At 40.8% G+C, this 20,246-nt stretch overlaps 1 protein-coding gene across 1 annotated transcript in view; it reads right to left on the bottom strand.

The window, feature by feature from the left end:
• Positions 1-20,211, bottom strand: part of srgap2 (SLIT-ROBO Rho GTPase activating protein 2) — a 109,730-nt gene extending 89,519 nt beyond the window's left edge. The window contains exon 1 of the mRNA XM_088337798.1: positions 19,954-20,211. Coding sequence (XP_088193924.1) covers positions 19,954-20,020 — 67 coding nt within the window. The 5' untranslated portion in view covers positions 20,021-20,211. The remainder of the gene's footprint in view (positions 1-19,953) is intronic.
• Positions 20,212-20,246: the final 35 nt, after the last annotated feature.

Below are 20,246 nucleotides of genomic sequence, written 5' to 3'. Positions count from 1 at the left end.
AACATGACTTGACTGTTTTTTGTACGGGTCCAAGGCTTGCAGTGATGCTAAAGGGAGAAGCAAAAACATTATATCTATTGAAATGAAAATTATTTAAAGTTCATGCATATGAATGTCAAATGCTCTTCTGTAATATACTACCATAATCCAAACACTTATCTTTTAGGTAAAATGAAAAAATGAATTATAAATTAAAAATAATCATTATACACTACTTAATGACTTAAATGTTTTCATCTTTAATAGGGCGGCATTAGCTCAGGTAGGTAGAGCACTCGTCTTGGGATCAAGAGATCGCAGGGTCGATTCCCGGCTCCTCCGTTTTATAAGTCGAAGTGTCCTTGGGCAAGACACTGAATCCCTAATGCCCCCAATAAACAGCTTGGCGCCTTGCATGGCTGCTATTGGTGTGTGAGTGTGCGTGAATGGGTAAGAGTGAAGCACATTGTAAAGTGCTTTGGGAAGTCTTCATTGACTTGAAAAGCGGACCATTTACCATTTATCTGAGGAACAATGGGTTTGGTGCTAATTCGCGCTATTTAAGTTTAATCTTGCAATCCCTACCTTGGGACAAATTAATGTCGTGTACTGTATATAACATTTTAATAATAAAAAAATAATTCCACTTTATTTACTTTTGTGCATACGTACTCGTGATGGCCTCTAAAGCGCTTGGCAAAAAAAAACGAATTATTTCTCACACCAAAATCGTTTTTGCGTCAAATCTCGACTTAGGGTAAGACCCCATCCTCCCTCTAGAGGATGCTGGGAACGGCACGGATGCCGCATCCGCATGGCAACCGAGAGGGGGGAAAGAACAGCCTGTTCCCACTTTGTGCAGAAGAATAGAAGGGGCGTGCGGGTGCAATGCAGATCGGGCTGATGAATAGCTTCGTTAAAACTACATTTGGGGCGCGGGAGTTCATCATGGGGTGCGATACTTGGAAAAACGCCCCCGTACTCATGATCTCCCCTCTGAAAGTATAGTGACTCACAGAGTGATCAATAAATAGGAGTGACCCCTTGCAAACAAAGGAAGAAGAACCAGAATCTGCTGTGGGAACCTGATTAGACCTACGGGGAAGAGGAAACCAAATTATTCTTTCTCAATTTCCTCCGTGCTCCCTGCAAACCCGGAAAAAAATGGGGGCAATTCGGTAACCGTGGCAACCAAGGGTGCTGACACGCATAGATGAGCGACTGGTGGGGAGGGAAAGAGGGACTGACTACTTAAAAAAAACTACATGTAGTGCATTAGGATTGAGTTAAAAAGATAGCATTGATTTTGGACGATTCTCCTTAAAGTCATAGGAAACCCTTAATAAAAGAATGCAACTATATTAATAACCCCCCCTCAATAGATTTTTAACAATATTTCCTTTTAAAAATCTTTTTTGCACTTTGACACATTCCAGGATCATCTTGCTGCTGTTGCTGGACCTTAGTGCTTCCTTTGACACTGTGGACCATAATATTCTACTAGACCGGCAGGAAAAATAGATTGGTCTCTCAGTAACAGTCCTCTTATGGTTCAGATCCTACCTCTCAGATAGGACGCACTGTGTTAAATATGGTGAAATGACATCTGAGAACTTTAGTGTTACCTGTGGTGTTCCGTAGGGTTCAGTACTTGGCCCCCTTCTTTTCAGCATTTACATGCTTCCTATGAGGTGATATTATTCGCAAGTATAATATCAGTTTCCATTGCTACGCAGATGACACTCAACTATACCTGTAGTTTACAATAGTCTGATCTGTGCAGCCCTTGGAGACTCTTTGTGATTAAGGGCTATACAAATAAACATGACTTGACTTGAATTAATTTCTAGTTACATTCTTGAAGATAAATTATAATATATCTTGTTTTCTCTTCCTTTGTTTTCTGGTTTATGTACCTTCCTCATTTGTTTTTATATTTTACACATTTTGTTTCAAAAAATTATTCGACAATAATCAAGAAGCCTTACAGAATAAATGAAAACAACAACAATAATATAAAAGATATCCATTGGACTCCTTGGGCACATTTATAAAAGTACTATTAAGTAAATCCAGTCAAAATTTGACCAGTTCCTCCCTCCGCATTTAATTTAAAAATATTTTGGACAGTTACACCTTGCAAATGTATATATATATATATATATATAAAAACTCCTGTGTGGGTTCAAATCCAGCTACCGGACTTCCTGTGCGGAGTTTGTATGTTCTCCCCGTGCTTGCGTGGGTTTCCTCCGGGCACTCCAGTTTCCTCCCACATTCCAAAGACATGCATTTCAGGTGAATTGGCCGGTTCAAATTGTCCCTAGGTGTGAATGAGCGAGCGAGTTGTCTGTCCCTGTGTGCCCTGCGATTGGCCGGCAACCAGTTGAGGGTGTCCCCTGCCCACTGCCCGATGATTGCTGGGATGGGCTCCAGCACCCCCGTGACCCTACTGAGGATAAGCGGTGCAGCTAATGAGATGAGATGAGATATATATACAATTATAGCAATATTCAAAAAGGATAGCCGGAATTTGACCAGTTATTACCTCCACATTTTATTCTATTTATGTTAAACGATGTCCTTCAAATCAAATGTATTTACCTTAAATATATTTATATATTAAAGTACAGGATACGGCGCCCCCACCTAACAATGTTTTTTTTACTTCAAGGTTTGGAAATAAATAGCAAATGGACTCCATTTATAAAGCGCTTTAGCTTTACCAGCCACTGAGGACCTCCAAAGAGCTTTACAATACACTTCACCCATTAGGGGTTCAGTTCAAATAGAAGTTGTTTTGTCCCCACTATATCACCTAATTATTTAGAATTTCCCAAAACCATTTACATTCATACTTTGCGGTTTTACGTCTCTAAAATGCTGGTCCGCCATTGGTTGACATCACATAAGAGATTGCTCTGCTATTGGTTTGCGTCATGAGATCATGAAAATGCCATTATTTTATTGACTGAATTCTTTCCCACCATGCCTTCATATTCATTCTATGAGAATCTCCCATGCTTAGTAAATATTTTGTAGGTCGGCAACATAATACTGATTTTTATTTTGCTATGGGTTGAAAGGCTTGCAACGATACTAAAAGGAGAAGCAAAAACATTAGAACCATGGAAATAAAGCTTGCAATAATGAAGAAATATGAAGAAAGCATATGCATTCTTACACTCACTAAAGATTATGAGAGTTACCGATTGGTGATTGGGGCAATTATTTATTTAATCCTATACACAAAATACACATAAGTATTTCTATGTACTTATGATGTTCTTATGTATTTGTCTTGGGGTACAGAAGCCATTCCAATAAGTTGATATCCCCGCTATACAGCAATTTCACTTAGCCATCCCCATCTCACAAGAGCTTAAGGTCATATCCCGGGAGTCTACTGTGCTCAGCATTCATTAAATTAAAACGTATTTAATTAAACAGGGGGAGGGAAAATGGGGATGGGAGGGCTAGAGTGGTGCCCTGACACATGCTGCGGTTCTGCTTAAGGCCAGAGGTGGCAGTCACGAGTAAAAGTGTTACAACGTCCGCAGTGAATCTTTATTTCCGTTTTACGCTTCATTTCTATCTCAGTTTCCTTAGTCTAGCTCCAGGGTCAGGAACCCATGGCTCGCGAGCCATTTATGGCTCCTTTCATGAGTTCATATGGCTCAGAGATAGAATAAACCTTGTGTAATTTTATTCATGTTGCTTCATGCTTAGCCAACTGTCATACAAGCAAAGCCAAGACAATACTGATTTTAAAGGGGTTCAGCCCAGTACATAAAGAACAAAAATTAAACCACAGTTTAGTCAGAGTCTCACACCAGCAGACCCCGTTTTGGTTGCAATTTGCTAAATAAACCTTTATACGGACGCTCATTAAACAATCCATGTTTATTGTTGAGACACTTTATGATGAAAAGCCACAGAACAAACTAACCCATAAGCTCTTGCAAAGCACATAAAGCAATTGAGAAATGTTAGAGATATACACAGGACAGGACGAGTGCACTCTTTCTCCTTTGCCCAGCGCCGTCTGCACTGAACGTTAAATACGTTAGTATCCACGTTTGCAGTATTTTGTGACATATTTACAAACGAACTTTGCTTTCATCTAGGTTTTAAACTATTATTTAGGACAAAAAATGTCAAAATGAGCTTCAACGCCCTTGAGTAACTGCGGGAGGGAGTAAAGTTTTAAGTGGTATATTGACATGGGACACAGGTTTTGGGATTGAACAGTTCATTTCTGTCTAGAGAGCGGGTTTTGCAGTTTTTATTGAATCTTGTCTTAAAATATATGGTGTGGCTCTCTCAAAAATAAAACCAAAATATGTTCTCTCTTTGTGGCTCTTTGGATCAAAAATGTCCCTGACCCCTGGTCTAGCTCCTTCCTTGACTCTGCTTTTTCAAAGCACAACCGGTTTCCTCAGTCGGCCCGAAGGAGGATATGAGTCGTCCGTCTTTATATAGATCTATCTTCTCCGGTTGGCAAACATCCGCGTCAGCAAAATATGCTTTGCGCATGTGAGGAGTGGACGGCAACGTGTGGCAAACATCATCCACGCTGTCAAACATCAGGAAGTTTTGACAGTCAAGTCAAGTTTATTTGTGACACCCTTAATCAAAAGGAGTCTAAAACGGCTGCACAGACTACAGATTATTGCAAACCAGACTATTATGACATCATCTCCTGATCTAAAACTTACATCAGGGCAAGGAAAAACTCGAAAAACCTCAACATGAGGAAAATGAAGAAACCTTGAGAAGGGACGGCACATGAGGTCATTCCCCCTTCAGGATGACCAGGCTGCAACGAATGTTGCAATAACAAATACACAGATATTGTCAACATAAAATAGAAGTTATTCATATGCTATAGAATAGAAGTGTGTTTTAAGCTTAGATTTAAACATTTCCACTGAGGTTGCAGATGGAATCTCAGGGGGAAAGCATTCCACAGCACCAAGGCCCAAATGGAGAATGCTCTCCAATCATTTCTTCTTGGCTCTTGGGATCACTAGTAGACCAGCGTTTTCAGAGCGAAGGCAATGAGATGTAATATAAATAAAAACTGAAATTAATCATGTTATACTGAAATATATGACATAGATGAAATTTATTTATTTATTTATGCATTTTGACATTTATATTATAATGGATACAGTTCTGAATTTCTGTATGTATTTCGTGAAGTATTTTGGGGAATTTTCATTATTAATTTGTCGTGGATTTTCTTGTGCACTTTATTTAATTTGTCGCGTATTTTGTTGTTTAGTACGTGGGAACAGCAGCAATCACAAAAAAACATGACAAAATAAAAGAGAAAAGACAAAATTATCCATCCATCCATCATCTGCACCGCTTATTCTCAGTAGGGTGGCGGGGGTGCTGGAGCCCATCCCAGCCATCTTCGGGCAGTAGGCAGGGGACACCCTGAACTGGTTGCCAGACAGTCGCAGGGCACACAGAGACTGACGACTCACTCGCTCATTGACACCTATGGACAATTTGGACCGGCCAATCATCCTGACATGCATGTTTTTGGAATGTGGGAGGAAACCGGAGCGCCTGAAGGGAACCCACGCAAGCACCGGGAGATCATGCAATCTCATGACCTTAGAACTGTGCTGCACACGCGCTAACCACTGCGCCGCCGTGCTGCCCTTAGGTGAAGCTCATTGTAACCAAATTTTTGGTGACAAGATACACGACAAAGTACAGCGCAAAATACACACAAAAACCAGGGACAAAATAAAAGAGAAAGGAAAAAAATGAATCTTATAAGGAATAAATGACAATAGGAGTGAAAAAAATACATTACTGTATACCAAATAAATGACATAAATGCAATGTGTTCATTCTGTTAATTTATGTCCTTATGGTAATTTATCTCTACGTAGCGGCACGTTGGATGGGTGGTTCACACAGGCCCACAATGCAGAGGTCAAGGGTTCAATTCCAGTTCCTGCAGCCTCACCGTGCGGAGTTTGCATGTTCTCCCCTGTGCCCGAATATGACAAGGATGCCCCCTGAAACCGTAATAAGGGTCACAGAAAATGGATGGACAGAAGAAATTTATTTCAATGGCATTTATTTGCAGGTTTTTATTCATCCATATAGCAAGATTGCTCCTCCATGATGAGGGGAGGGACGAAAACAAAAGTTGGACCGTCGTAGTTCTTTTTCACAACGCTCCAATTGTTTGCCGAGAGAAAGAAAAATATTGAAAACCAGTGAGAGGGAGGAAGGGATGGAGAGATTCTCACATTCTTGCCCCGGCCAAAGGGGTCAAGTCTTTTTTTTATGATTCAGACTTTGGTTATAGACACTTAAAACAATTTTTTTCCAGATGGAATGGAGCCAAAGAAAGCAAGCACCTTTAACTCCCATTTTTTTATTTGATGAAAAACAGTACTGTTACTGTTGCTTTTATACTGTCAGTTTTGGTTAGTCAACACAAAGTCGGATCGTGAAATATTCCAGTTTAATTAAGGCAGTATCGATGCTGGAAGGCCTCGAGTTTTATCGGCACTTGCCAGACCAGTTCTAGACAAAGGGTTGGAGTGAAGTAGGGATTTTTTCAATTAGTTTTTTCAATTTTTGGGGTTATCGATTCGGGCCCCGGTGCTGTGGAATGCTCTGCCCCCTGAGATTTGATCTGCAACCTCAGTTGGACTGTTTAAATCTAGGCTTAAAACACACTTCTATTGTATAGCATATGAACAATGTTCCCTCTAATTTTCCACGGGTCTGAGCGTTCACACAAAGTCAGTGAGCAACGCTTGAAACAACAAAGAGCAACGGCAATCCCAAGTGTGGCAACTGAGTCATTATCAAACATGTCCAAAACTTGACATTTCCGGCAATGCAAAAAAAAATTCACTTTTGAATGAATTGACTAATGTACTATTACAAAGGTTGTTCGGCCTACAAACGTCATTTGTTTTTACAATTCTTTCACAAGATTTCCGATTCTTTTTTTTCCAGGTATCTTTTGTCGCATAATACTAACATTTTGGGGGAATTATTTAGTCGGTTGATCGATACACAACTGTATTTAATCACATTTTTAGTGGAAGTACAATGTTGGCAACAATATTGACTTAGTATAATTGAAAATTTTTTGAATGCAACACAACCTTTTTCGTCTTTTTCCCTGTTTTTTTACTTTTTTATTTTAATTCCTTTAAAAAAATCTCATTGTGTTTATTTTTTCCTAGCTGTTACTTTTTTCTTTTTGTTCTCTGTTTTTTTATTGTGGCTTTTCATCATAAAGTGTCTCAATAGCAAACATAGATTGTTTAATGAGATTCCATATAATAGGAATATCTAGCAATTTACGGTCATGGACAGTTACACCTTGACACTTTGACTGTAAACTGTAGTTGTGTGCTATATATACTGGATCGAACCCCCTCATATAGTCAACATTGTCTCGGCTTTACAAGTGCAAAAACTGGCTCGATGTTGAAGCATTTACTGTTTTATACACAATTTTATCTTACGTAAAGTCAAATATACTTGTTCTAAAATCTGACTTCAGTGTTTGAGGTCAAACTAAGACAGAAGGATGTCGTAAGACTCCTGTGCTTTGGGATGATTTTTTTGTTTACTTATCATCTCGCCTGAGGGGGTTAGAATGTGTGTGTCGTGCCCCATTCTGTTCGGAGGGCGATGACCTCTCACCCTTCTCCCAACCTTCAAAGGACGATTGGGAAATTTACATCAACACGACGCGGACCAATCAGCCAGAGGCTTGGTCATGGGCTGGACATTTGAATCGCCATGTGTTATAAAAGTGGGCAAGGAAGAAAGATCCGAAGTGTTTAACTCTTTGATTCGGCTAAATAATTTAATATGTGGACTATACTGGGCTCAATCACTTCTCTGGCTTCTGGACATGATACAATAGTAAAGGTTTGGACAGGACACGCAAAGTGTTTTGGAGTCAGATTGCAGTTTAAGAAATGTTAAAACCTTACAGCATCAAGCAATTTATTGCACAAGCTCTATTCGATCTCTGAGCCATAGGTCCCTGACCCCTGCCATACAGCCTTGTTCTGTACCTCACATTCCCCGAAATATTTTGCTTAGTAAAATCACAAAAAGGGCAGCATGGTGGCAGAGTGGGTAGCACATCTGCTGCACAGTTCTGAGGAGATGGGATCAAAACCAGCTAACAGCCTTGTGCGGAGTTTGCATGTTCTCCCCGTGCTTGCGTGCGTTTCTTCCAGGCACGCCGGTTTCCTCTCACATTCCAAAAATATGTACGTCAGGTTAATTGGCCGGTTTATATTGTCCCTAGGTGAAAATGAGCGAGTGAGTTGTCAGTCCCCATGTGTGCCCTGCGATTGGCTGGCAACCAGTTCAAGGTGTCCCCTGCCCACTTCCTGAAGATGACTGGGATGGGCCCCAGCACCCCCACGACCCTACTGAGGATAAGCGGTGAAGATAATGGATGGATGGAAAATCACAACAAAACTGGCCAACTCCAACACTTGTTTACCCAGTCTCGCAATCTTAAGAGTAAATCTTCGGTATCAGTATTGGACTCAAACCTGAAGGTGTTGATACTAAGATGCCAATAATTATATAAAAACATCATTATTAAACAAGAGCCATATATTTTATTCATGTTACTTTTTAATGAAAATATTTACTCTGATAGCACGGCGGCGCAGTGGTTAGCGCATGTGCAGCACAGTTCATGTCTTGGGAACCTACTGCGTGGGTTCAAATCCAGCTCCAGACTTCCTATGCGGAGTTTGTATGTTCTCCCCGTGCTTGCGTGGGTTTCCTCCGGGCACTCCGGTTTCCTCCCACATTTCAAAAACATGCATTTTAGGTGAATTGTCCGGTCCAAATTGTCCCTAGGTGTGAATGAGCGAGTGAGTTGTCTTTCCCCGTGTGCCCTACGATTGGCTGGCAACCAGTTCAGGGTGTCCCCTGCCCACTGATTGCTGGGATGGGCTCCAGCACCCCCGCGACCCTACTGAGGATAAGCGGTGTAGCTGATGAGATGAGATTTATTATGATTGAATTTCTAAGAGATATCAATTGAGAAGCAGCAGCAATCGCATAAAAAGCAAGACGAAATAGCCTAGCAACCAACAACCGATCACAATGCGCCTTAACGCCTCTCCGCCTATCAGGATTTAGTATTTGCCTCCATTGTAAATAGTAATTCCCCCCCTTGTTTGTTTAAGGTTGTCAATATAAAGGCATAAAGGGGATGATCAGTTCCTTTAAAAGATTCATTTACAGAACATTCTAGGCATAGAAGAGCAACAATGGCTCTAGAAATGCACAACTCTCCAGAATATTCTGTAAATAAAACTTTTATTCATGTTTTACTTATTTAGTCTTTAATTGAATTTTACAGTACTTTACACTTTTACATTTTTTTCTGCCTGAGATAAAAAAGGTATAAAAAATACAAAGACTGGGATACATTTTTATTGCCAATGTCATGTGGTTAAAAAGTATCTCTATGTAATATCAAGGGCATTCTTATCAGGATATCCTGATAGTCAGCTACATTTCAGCTAGCTTGTAGAAAACTATCTAATCCAAAGTAAAAAGACAGGAGCTAAACAGTGAAACAGAGTATGCATTTTTGAAAGACGCGAGAGAGGAATCCCTAAGCGGCTAGCACAGACTAGCATAACAAAAAACATGAAGCAGGTGTCTTCTTTTAAAGTGACAACGCACAACACAACGGCAAACAGAAGCAGGCGCAAAATTCGGTCTTCATGCTTTCAACATCTGTCGCCCAATCAGATCACGCGGAACATCTGGAACGGCAGGCATCTCGCTGCTGAACTTTGCCCTCGCCCGCTCAGCATTTATCTTCTCCACGTCGTGTTTATTTTTCCGTTGCCTGACGCGACTAATGTTGTCGCACGCCTGCCCCGCCTCCATTAGCACAGAATGTTGTCGCCTCTGCGGCATTCCTTTATTTATCCTTCGTCTTTTGACAGCACGCCAACCGGTAGATTAGATCCGATGCGTTTGGGTCCGCATAGCAGGCTCGAAGCCAACGTACGCGGAAGGGAAACAGAAAAAGGCGTGGACTGAGATGACACTTCTGCATGAAGAGTGCAAAATTTTCTTCTGTATTTCTACCAGCGGCTACATGCATGCAATAAAAGTGAGTTCCATTGTTGAATCTGGTGTGTTTACAAGATGTCCTCTTGAGTAGCCAGCCAAAAAGACTTACACTATATATGGATAGATAAAATTGTGGTACCCAATATATATTGAAGGATATACCCATGAGCTGTGGGAGCTGAAAATAGAAACCAGATGAGGTAAACCACGCTTGCAAACAAGGAATCGGAATTACGTATGGGAAAACAGAAATGGAAAATAAGAGGACTAACCTGGGGGTCGGAAACCTGTGGAACTAGAGGACCATGCAGCCTTTTAACGCTCCCCTAGGCCTAGTAGCTTCCAGGATCTTTTTCAGATTTGTTTGTAAATGGAAAAAGATGGGGGCGGAAAATACTTTTTTTTTTCTTTTGTTATGATTTTTGTAGGAAGACAAACATGACAAAAATACGAATAAACATGAAATATATAAATTACTAAATCGAATGGAACCCCTTTTTGTTTTAATTTAAAAGGTAGAGTATGTAAATTCAAAATATTCTCCTTGCTGAAGCCATCTTCTGGCTGAAATCATCATTGCAGCTTTTGTCAAGCTGATTCTGTTTCGCCTCCACGTATGCGTCTCTTTTAGACGCGCTCAAATAAACTCTTCGTCTTTTGGGGATTTGGGTTGGCATTTGGACTGATTTTGAAAGTCCTTTTCTTATTGTCACCATTTTCATCCTATAGTCAAGAATCCCTCGAGCACAATCGAAGATTCATTCAACACCAAGCATGCCCAACAGCCTGCTTTCCTATGACAATACATTTATGTCAGGGTTTTATTTTTAGAGACTCCAGACAAATGTGTTTTTATATGTTATCGCCCACTGGACTACCCCAACCCAGATTAGGATCAAGTACTTTCTAAGCCAGTTTTCAATTTCTCCAGTACTGGCATCTTTGTCTCTTCACCTGTCTTTTTGGCCTTGACAATGCCATACAAACTAATGCCAGTTGCAATTACTCTCAAGGGTATACAAAATGCAATGGCAGAGCTACAAGAGCAGACGTGTCAGCGTAATTTTTAAGCAGACATGATTTATTTTTCTTCGTTTAATGCGTGGTCTATCGAATCAGACTGCCGGCAACAATTTCAAGCATTTACGAGAGGACAAAATAAAATTCTGGCATTTTTGAAAGTTTCAAGCACCTGTACAAACCATGGCTTTTACATCAAATTGAATTATTACTTGCATGTAAACGTGGTTTTCTTGTATGTAAACGTGGTTTTCTTGCATTTTCTCTTCCACCTCTCCCAAATTGAGTCCACTGCTAAACGCAAGATGCGCCTAAAAAAAAGGCAGCACAGCCGCGTCCCTTTTTGTTTGTCGCAGGGAAAAAATAGAAGTGAGAAATTCTAAGCAAAACAGAAATGCTCTTGATGCTTGTTAGCAAATGTCCAGAGTTCAACCGTGTTGGTTTGTACTGTACCGACAGGAAGCTTCCCGGCACAATCATTGTGTATTCAAGCCTCCGTTTCACACTGACATCCTTCCCGACTGATTATTTTAAGCCGAGTCAGCAAATCCTTAATTCGGCTTGGAGAACACCAGCGTGCACTTTCGGTTCTACTTGCAAGCATCTATGCAGGCCGTACTCTTGAATCTTATTGACGGGTTCTCAGTTTTCCTGAAGAGGAGTCGGTGATGTCACAACAATCCCGGGTCATAAAATGCTTTAATTGGCCGACATGCTTCTACATTCATTCTTTTTTCCTCCCTATGAACAAACGCATCAATCAAACCCGACAGAAATGACAAGTCCGGGCGTCGTCTTACATGGAGGCGTGCCCGTTTGCAGACAAACCCGCCGCTATGTCGACACCTTCGCTATTGTCTGCCAGTCAAAGGCGACATTTATCCTCCGTTGCCTGTGCCAACAAAGTTGAAAGGAGAGAAAAAAAACTTGAAACGGAAAATGCATGCATTTTGTCAAATTTTGCATTAAAAAAAAACTAACCATCTATCTATCTACCTATCTTGGTCATATCCCTCAAGAGGGCTGACCGACAGCAAGACGAACACATACAAAAACAAAGAAAATAAAAAGGGAAAAAAATAGCAAAAATACACACAAACATTTTTGGACCATGGCCAACCCAATTGCCCAAACACCCAAAAAAGTTAGGCACCTCGGCACCCAAGTCGGTCATGCTTTCCTCCCTCCATATGAAACGGGACACGAGAAAGCGGCCATGTCACTCGGGTCAGGGTGACACAACACAGCTTTTACTGGTTTACCCCTGCCGCATCATACAGGTGCCCTGCCCATCCCTTAGAACGCGTCCACACGTACTACTATCCTTTTGCAACAAACTAAAATAAAACTAAGTGCATTAATTTTTTGACAGGGTTACATATCATCTTGCTTCACTTTCGTAATTACTTTTAAAATATTATTTTCCACAACCGCATTTGTGTTTTCTGTTTAAAAACTTGACTTTCATGTTCTGGCATGACTGGAAAAGGGCAATATCTACAGAAAATAACAATAACTAGCTAACACAGAACAAAAAATGAAATAAACAACGCAGAATATGTTGAATCACCAACTAGTTCTTACCGACTACACAAAATTAAGTGGACACCAGGAAATACGCCCGCGTTGATAAAACAACTACATGATGCTCCAACACTTGCCAGCTGTAACAGAACAAAACATACAAGTAAGGACACAACGAACCTTATCAATCGTGGACAGAACTAGAGTGCGTTTAGGCCATAAAATACAATGCAAGCACAATAATAAGCTTGAATTGAATGAAATATGAACAGATGACATAGGATATGTTGGAACACTAACTAGCTTACACTGAACAAAACATAAAAGTAAGACGACGCAGAATATGTTCAAATATTAAACAGTTCTAACTGAACAAAACACTAAATTGGACGCAGGGAACATACTCAAGTGTGGTTAGAACAACTGCACAATGTTCCAACAATGACCAGCTCGAACAGAACAAAACATGAAAGGAAAAGGCACAAGGAACATCCCCACACAAGGACAAAAAAAAGACGAGTGTACCATAATGACGAGAGCTCGAAATATAACGCAGGCCAACTAGCTGTAACTGAACAAAAACATGAAAGCCAGCTAATTAGTTCTAACTGAACAAAACACTAAATCAAGAGGACATATTCATCTATGAATAGATCAAGTGCCGTACATAATGTTCCAACATCAGCAGCTCACACTGAAGAAAAAATAAAAGATGGCCAATATAAAATATTCCCACACGAGGACAGAACAATAATGAGAGTGCCAGGACAAGACCAAGAAATATAAAGAGCAGGCACAACTACATGTGGCTAAACAAACTTGAAATGCAACAAAAAATATGTTGGAACACTAACTAACTTCAGCTTTGGCGCTGCCTAGTGGTTACCTGTTGCTGCAAAAATCTTTGATAATGGAAAACTGACGACAAAAACATTAATACATTCCAAATAATATAGATTTAGACCAGGGGTCTCCGATGTGGTGCCCACAGGCACGAGGGCGCCCCCTAGGGACAGCTGAGGCGCCCGCGGACCTGTTCTGAAAAGAGAACACCAGGGCTGGGTCATTGCAATTTTCTAGTAAGTTTTTTTTGTGGTCGACTGAGTTAGAATAACCCAACTTCCTATTTATCTGACGTTTTTCTTTCTTTCTCCTTCCATCCTTTTTTTCTTTCTTTTTGTTTCTATCTTTCATTTTCTCTTAGTCTCTGCCTTTTTCTCTCTCTCTTCCACCCTTCTTTCCCTTTGTCTCTTTTACTTTATTCATATTCATCTCTTTCTTTTTTTAACTTTCCCTCTCTTCTGTTTCTCCCTTTTTCTGTTTCTCTCTTTTATTTTCTGTCTTGCTTTCCATTTCTCTATCCGTCCCTTTCTCTTTTTCTCTTTTTTTCTCTCTTTCTAATTCCAATTATTAACCCAGTAACAACCATGTAACAACATAGTATGCAGTAAAAGATATTAGAGTGGGTTCCCTTTGCGCTAATTAGTATTAAAGATAGGCCGACGCTTTGAGTGGGACTCCTGATTTGGACAGAGGTGAGCACTCGTCTTGGGATCAAGAGGTCGCAGGTTCGATTCCCAGCTCCTGCATGTTATATGTCGAAGTGTCCTTGGGCAAGGAACTAAATCCCTAATTCCCTCAATAAGCAGGTAGGCGCCTTGCATGACTGACTCCATATTGGTGTGTAGGTGTGTGTGTGTGTGAATGGGTAAGTGTGAAGCACATTGTAAAGCGCTTAGGGAGGTCTTCATTGACCTGAAAAAGCGCTATATAAATGCAGACCATTTACCATTTATATTCAAACAGAATGAGTTGTCTTCCTTGGAAAGCTTATCCATCCATCCATTATCTGCACAGCTTGTCCTCAATAGGGTAGCGGGGTGGAAAGCTTATACAAAACGTATTGTTTTCGGTGGCTCAAAACATACATTTTTTTTGGTCCGATATGGCTCTTTCAACATTTTGGGTTGGCAACCTCTGCTCTAACTGAACAAAGTAAAGCAGACGACGCTGCAAAAATACTCTCACGTAGATAGAATAATAAACGCCACATCTTGTCTTAAAAGCATCAAAGAGTAAAATTCCGCTTAGCATGACACTTTCAGTCTTTTTTCCTTCTAATTTCAGATTAGGTGGATGCGAGGAGTTGAAACATACATGCATTTATCAAAACTTGAAACGTTTACATGCAGTTGACCAATGCACGTTCGACGCGAACCATTCAAGGTGAAAAATGATCTTTTCTGCTGCTGGGAGAATAAAAGAAGCGCCATTCCCAAACGCCTTGTTCCATGCATCAAGCGCATCGTCAAACTGGACGTCCAAACATATTGCCGCGAGTGTCTCAGACCACAAAAACAATCAATACGCTTTCATTGAGGGCAGTCGTGGGAATTTACTCTGCTTATTAACAGCTGTGGAACAGCAACGGATGCTCAATTTCAGATAGTTCACGTGCACTGAAACACTACCTGTTCGTTTTCCCCCTGGACTATGGTTTTGATTGGAAAACCAGTATCGCTGACTGTGCTGGAACGTCCAGCGTTCCCTGAAAAGCAGAATCCCGGTCTGGAATCTGGATTCCATTCCAAGGAAATTCTCCGTCTGCTTCCGACGCGAGATGATAAGATCATTCCGTAACGATATGTACTATAACCACAACAATCCGCAACGGAACATTCCTGCAATGTCCATTCTCCGGAAGGTTCCGTGTTCTTACCTCCGTGGCTGGATGTTCTTTCAATCTTCAGCTCTGTGTGTTTGGACACCTGGAAATTGCTTCTACCGACAGCAAAAAATGAAGGCATTTGGGGTCTGCTGACATTTTTACAGCTGGCCTAAATAGCAGCTTTTCTGATTGAGATACTGCAATCCCTTGTTTAGCACGGGTAATGAGGACCAGAACACCCCCCCCGCGCCCCCAGATCCAAGAAAAAAAAGCACTCTGCCAGCCCCTGTTCTCACCAGATGACCGGGGGAATGGGACCACAGCCACAACCACGCATTTCAACTTAGACACCTCCCGACAAGGTACCTCCTGCCGGTTCCCATTCTCAGCAATATGGGATTGAGGAGAGTGGATCGCGGCTACAAGAGTGCAGTTCATCCATCCATCAATCCATTATCTGGACCGCTTATCCTCAGTAGGGCCACGGGGGTGCTGGAGCCCAACCCAGCTATCTTTGGGCAGTGGGCAGGGGACACCCTGAACTGGTTTCCAGCCAGTCGCAGGGCACACAGGGACAGACAACTAGCTCGGTCATTCACACCTAAGGACAATTTGGACTGGCCAATTACCCTAACATGCATGTTTCTGGAATGCGGGAGGAAACCAGAGCACCCGGAGGAAACCAGAGCAAGCACGGGGAGAACATGCAAACTCCACACAGGAGGCTCGATCTCATGACCTCAGAACTGTACTGCACACGCGCTAACTACTGCGCCGCCCTCCTGCCCTGAAGTTCATTTAGGGCAAAATACATATCAAAACAGAGCTGCCAGTCGTAGCTCAAAGACATGAGGAATAGGGGATAATGGATCGCAACCACGCGAGTACAGTTAACCTTTTGGTGGACGGAATGGCAAAAAAAGAGCCGCCAGGCCTGACAGAGATATTAAGCTCTAGTCTCTTTATCATTACTTTCTGGGGACATGTTTAATTTTATCATAATAATTGTGCACAAAAATGAAGACACAAATAAAAATATATGGGAAAAAGTAATCGGTTATCTGTATGGTCTCCAGAAAGGAGATTTCATCGGTTACCGGTAGCAGAAAAACTATTACCATGCAAAGTACTATCAAGTTAAGCCACAGGGTGGGATTTACAAACTTTCCACTGCAACACAAACAAACTAAAACTTGTTTCTATAACGTGAGACTGACATAATTTGCCTGAATTCAGATTCAGGAATGTAGATGATCTCATATGAAAAGGAAGAAGACTATTTGATAGCAGTTATTTGCGACTCGCAAGCTAATGACAGAGTGAGTTTGAGTGCATCTCTTTGTCAACATGCTTGGGCAGAGCCCCCAAAATTACTGGAAGCGGGTTTGATTTCAGCTCAGTTTTGGGAAAAGCGCCACTGCCAATTCACAGTGGTCTTGTGACCCACTCTGCAGACCGGAGGTATCCGTAGAGAGCCTTTGAGCAAGGCGGCTTCACACTCTTCTTATGACGAGTGATGACACAGTTAAGCAGACACTCAAGCCAAAAGTTGTCAGTGATTGTGATGTCAGTGCGAGTTACTTGAAACGATATTTCTTAAAAGACCATCTTTGAGAGCTATTACTTCATTACCGATTAGTGCAATACCAAATGTACCACAATGTCATTATTCTGTTTTTACTGCGTTATCCGGAAAAAGTCATCAGCTCAGTCATCCACAAAAAGCATCTTCCTCAGCACCATCTATAAATAATTGTCATCGTTTACAAATTTCCGAGAAAATCACAATGTTCCTTTAATGATCAGCTATTATCAGAACCAGCCCATGGTTGTTCCTGGGGTCTACCTTGGTGACCCTATCAAGGTTTTTTTTCCATATAAGAGTATTTACTGTTCTATGATAGAAACAAAACCGCACACCTGCTGAAAATGTTCTATACTGCTTTTCATTTTTGGAATCAGTTGTGCAAAGATAATTAGCTGTTAGAAAAAGAATAAGTATCGGACAGTATAGAGACGAGAATCAAAGTTATTTCAGGTCTTCAGAATTCAAAAACAACTAAGCTACTTTAACTCACTAGATCTAAATGAACAAAACATGAAAGGGGCTGAATACGTGGCAACACAAACTAACTGAACAAAACAGGAAAAGAAATGTGAAAGGCTAACTAGTCCTAACAGAACAAAACAAAAACATCAAGAGGGCAACTACTAAATGTTCCCACACTAACCGGCTCTAACAGAACATAACACGAAAGAGGACGACAAGACACATTCCCACAGGTGGACAGAAAAAGGACGAGTGCCATAATGATGATTATGTGAAATATAATGCAGGCACACTAGCTGTAACTGAACAAATAACATAAAAGCGGTCAGCGGAGAATTTGTTGGAACACAAATTAACAGAAAAAAACAAGAAAGACAGGGTTAGCAATCCATTTTTCATGGCCAAATTAAAGAACCTTTTAAGGACTTACAAAGCCAATTTTTGATTTTTTTCCCCGTACTATTAAAAGAAGAAATTCGGTGTGAATCATGTATTTTGCTGAACCGCAAATATATCTGGGATTTATGTATACATATTTTAATATTGGGTCTACATTTATCAAGATATCAGATTTTTAGATCTTGAGTAAATAACAAATATGTGGATTTGAACGAATACATATTTTTGAGACAAATCTCTCCTTCCAAAAAGGTGTTGGGTAAAAATATGTACTGTAGCTCAAATTTTCTGTTGCAGGAAGTTCTTACCGTAAACAATTCAGCACTGGGAAACACTAACTTCATTTTTTTGAACGGCCCATAAATTTCCATAATTCATATGTAATACCTGCACTATACCCATTTCATAGTCCCTTGTTCAGGTGTAGCATGCACCTGTCCTCTTGGGCGTGACCCATAGGAGGCAATGACGCTTCACAGGATAAGGTCATACAAACTGATGACAGCTACAGTTAATCCTGATTGAAGAACGAATGCAATGGTAAAGCAAAGCCACCAGAGTAGTGTCTGTGTCATTTTTTTAGCAGACTCGTTGAGAAAGCTGGCAACAACTTCAAGCTTACAAGCACTTCACCTAAAATTCAAGCACTTTTTGATCCTTCAAATCTAAACATTTTCAAGAATTTCAAGCACCTGTATGAACCCGGGGAAGACAGCGAGGCTCTTTGAATTAAAAAAATATTTAACTTCCAACTTTTTAAGGGACAACTCAAATGACGCATACCATCTATAATAAGGGAAGTAATTGGTGGAGGTTGAGCGGATGTCATTTTTAATGTTTTTACCCTTTTTATTCACTACAGCCCCTTTTTATCCTCCAAAAACGTGCAATCAGAACCATACACAGGGTAGGATATCAAGATCATACTAATATTTTATTCTTGCAGTCCAAATTATTAAAATTGGATGATTTAGTCAAATTTCTCACTGCACAACTACTATATAAGGTCAACAAAAACATAGTGCCAGAAAACATCCACAAGTTATTCATTTGGAAAGAGGGAAATCATAAATTAAGGGGCTGTAGTAAATTCATAATCCCAAAGATGAGAACAACCAGGAAAAGTATGTGTGTGTCTGTGTGCGGAGTCAAACTTTGGAACAATTTACAAGACGAGATCAAACAATGTCCAACTATTCACTTGTTCAAATTTAAATACAAAAAAACATTCCTGGCGAAATACAGAGATGAAGAAAATGGGGTATGAGTGATACGAGAGATTGGGAATAGTGCGTCTAGAACTATGGTTGACTTTGTTGTTATTGTCGCTATTGTTATATCATAACTGTTACTATTAATATTATTAATATTGTTGTTATTATCATTGGTGTATTTAATAGGTAAGATGAAGGGGTAGGGAATATAAGCATCTACTTCTTACTATCCCTTTTCGAAGATATTATGTAAGTTTATTTTGTTGTTGAGTTATTGCTTTTGTTCTGTTTTTATTTTGATCTTCGAAATAAAGTTTTCATTCATTCATACATACGGAACGCATTAGGTAAGTACTATAGGTTTCTATTCCCGCCATACGACAATATCACCTTGCAGAACGCATTCAAGATGAAATACCAAGGGTGTACTGTACTCCCGCGTTTATTTCCAATGGCAACAACAACAACAAATATATTGTCAATGTGCATTATTTTTCAAAAAGCAGATTGTTTTTGGCATCGGGGCGTCAACAGATGGTGCAGGTGTGCCTAATAAAGTGGCTCAGGGGTGCGCAGACTTCCTGCCTGACGACAGAAGCATCCACAAAACGCACCAATCGCCCCCTTAACTCACTTCAACACCACGCATGTGTTAAATCAACACCACAAATTCAAAGATTGCACATCGGAGAACATGTGTTTCGACACATAAGCAAGCCTGCAGCGCAGACGCCAAAGAAAACGCCCTGCTCGTCTCGTTCAGTGTCCAAACTGCAAAGAATTTCTGCTTGTCGAGTCGTGCAAGAGAAAAAACGCGCCAGCTTCCACACCGGTAGTGGTCAACATCACCCCTACCATGGGCGTGATTCTGTCCCCCTCTTTCGGGTCTTTTGTTGCCGAGCACATGCTACGATTACTCCGGTTCACTGGTGCGCGAAATCGACGTTTTTCATTGCATCAAAAACTAAAAGTTTTACCTTTAACTTGAGTTTCATATTCGGCCACGATCTCCTTGTCCTTTCGGAATTTAGCCGGGGACGTCATGGCTGGGTTTAGGGTTTGGAGATCAGACCACTTGTCCACACAGAGTTGATTTCTACGGGCGATGAAAAGAAGACCCACGTTGAGATCCAGATGGGAGGGGACGAAAAAATGTGTCTCAGTCCGTTGTATTGTCTCGGTTAGTGCATTGCAAGTTGGGGCGTTACGTGCACGATTTCCGCGCGCGTGCAGCAAAGCGTTGCTAGATTAAAGGGGGGCTGCGTCACCC

Source organism: Urocampus carinirostris, chromosome 6, assembly GCF_059441175.1.
Source record: "Urocampus carinirostris isolate Australia breed hairy pipefish chromosome 6, RoL_Ucar_1.0, whole genome shotgun sequence".
In the NCBI taxonomy this organism is placed as follows: Eukaryota; Metazoa; Chordata; class Actinopteri; order Syngnathiformes; family Syngnathidae; genus Urocampus; species Urocampus carinirostris.
This window is presented reverse-complemented; position numbering and strand designations above follow the sequence as displayed.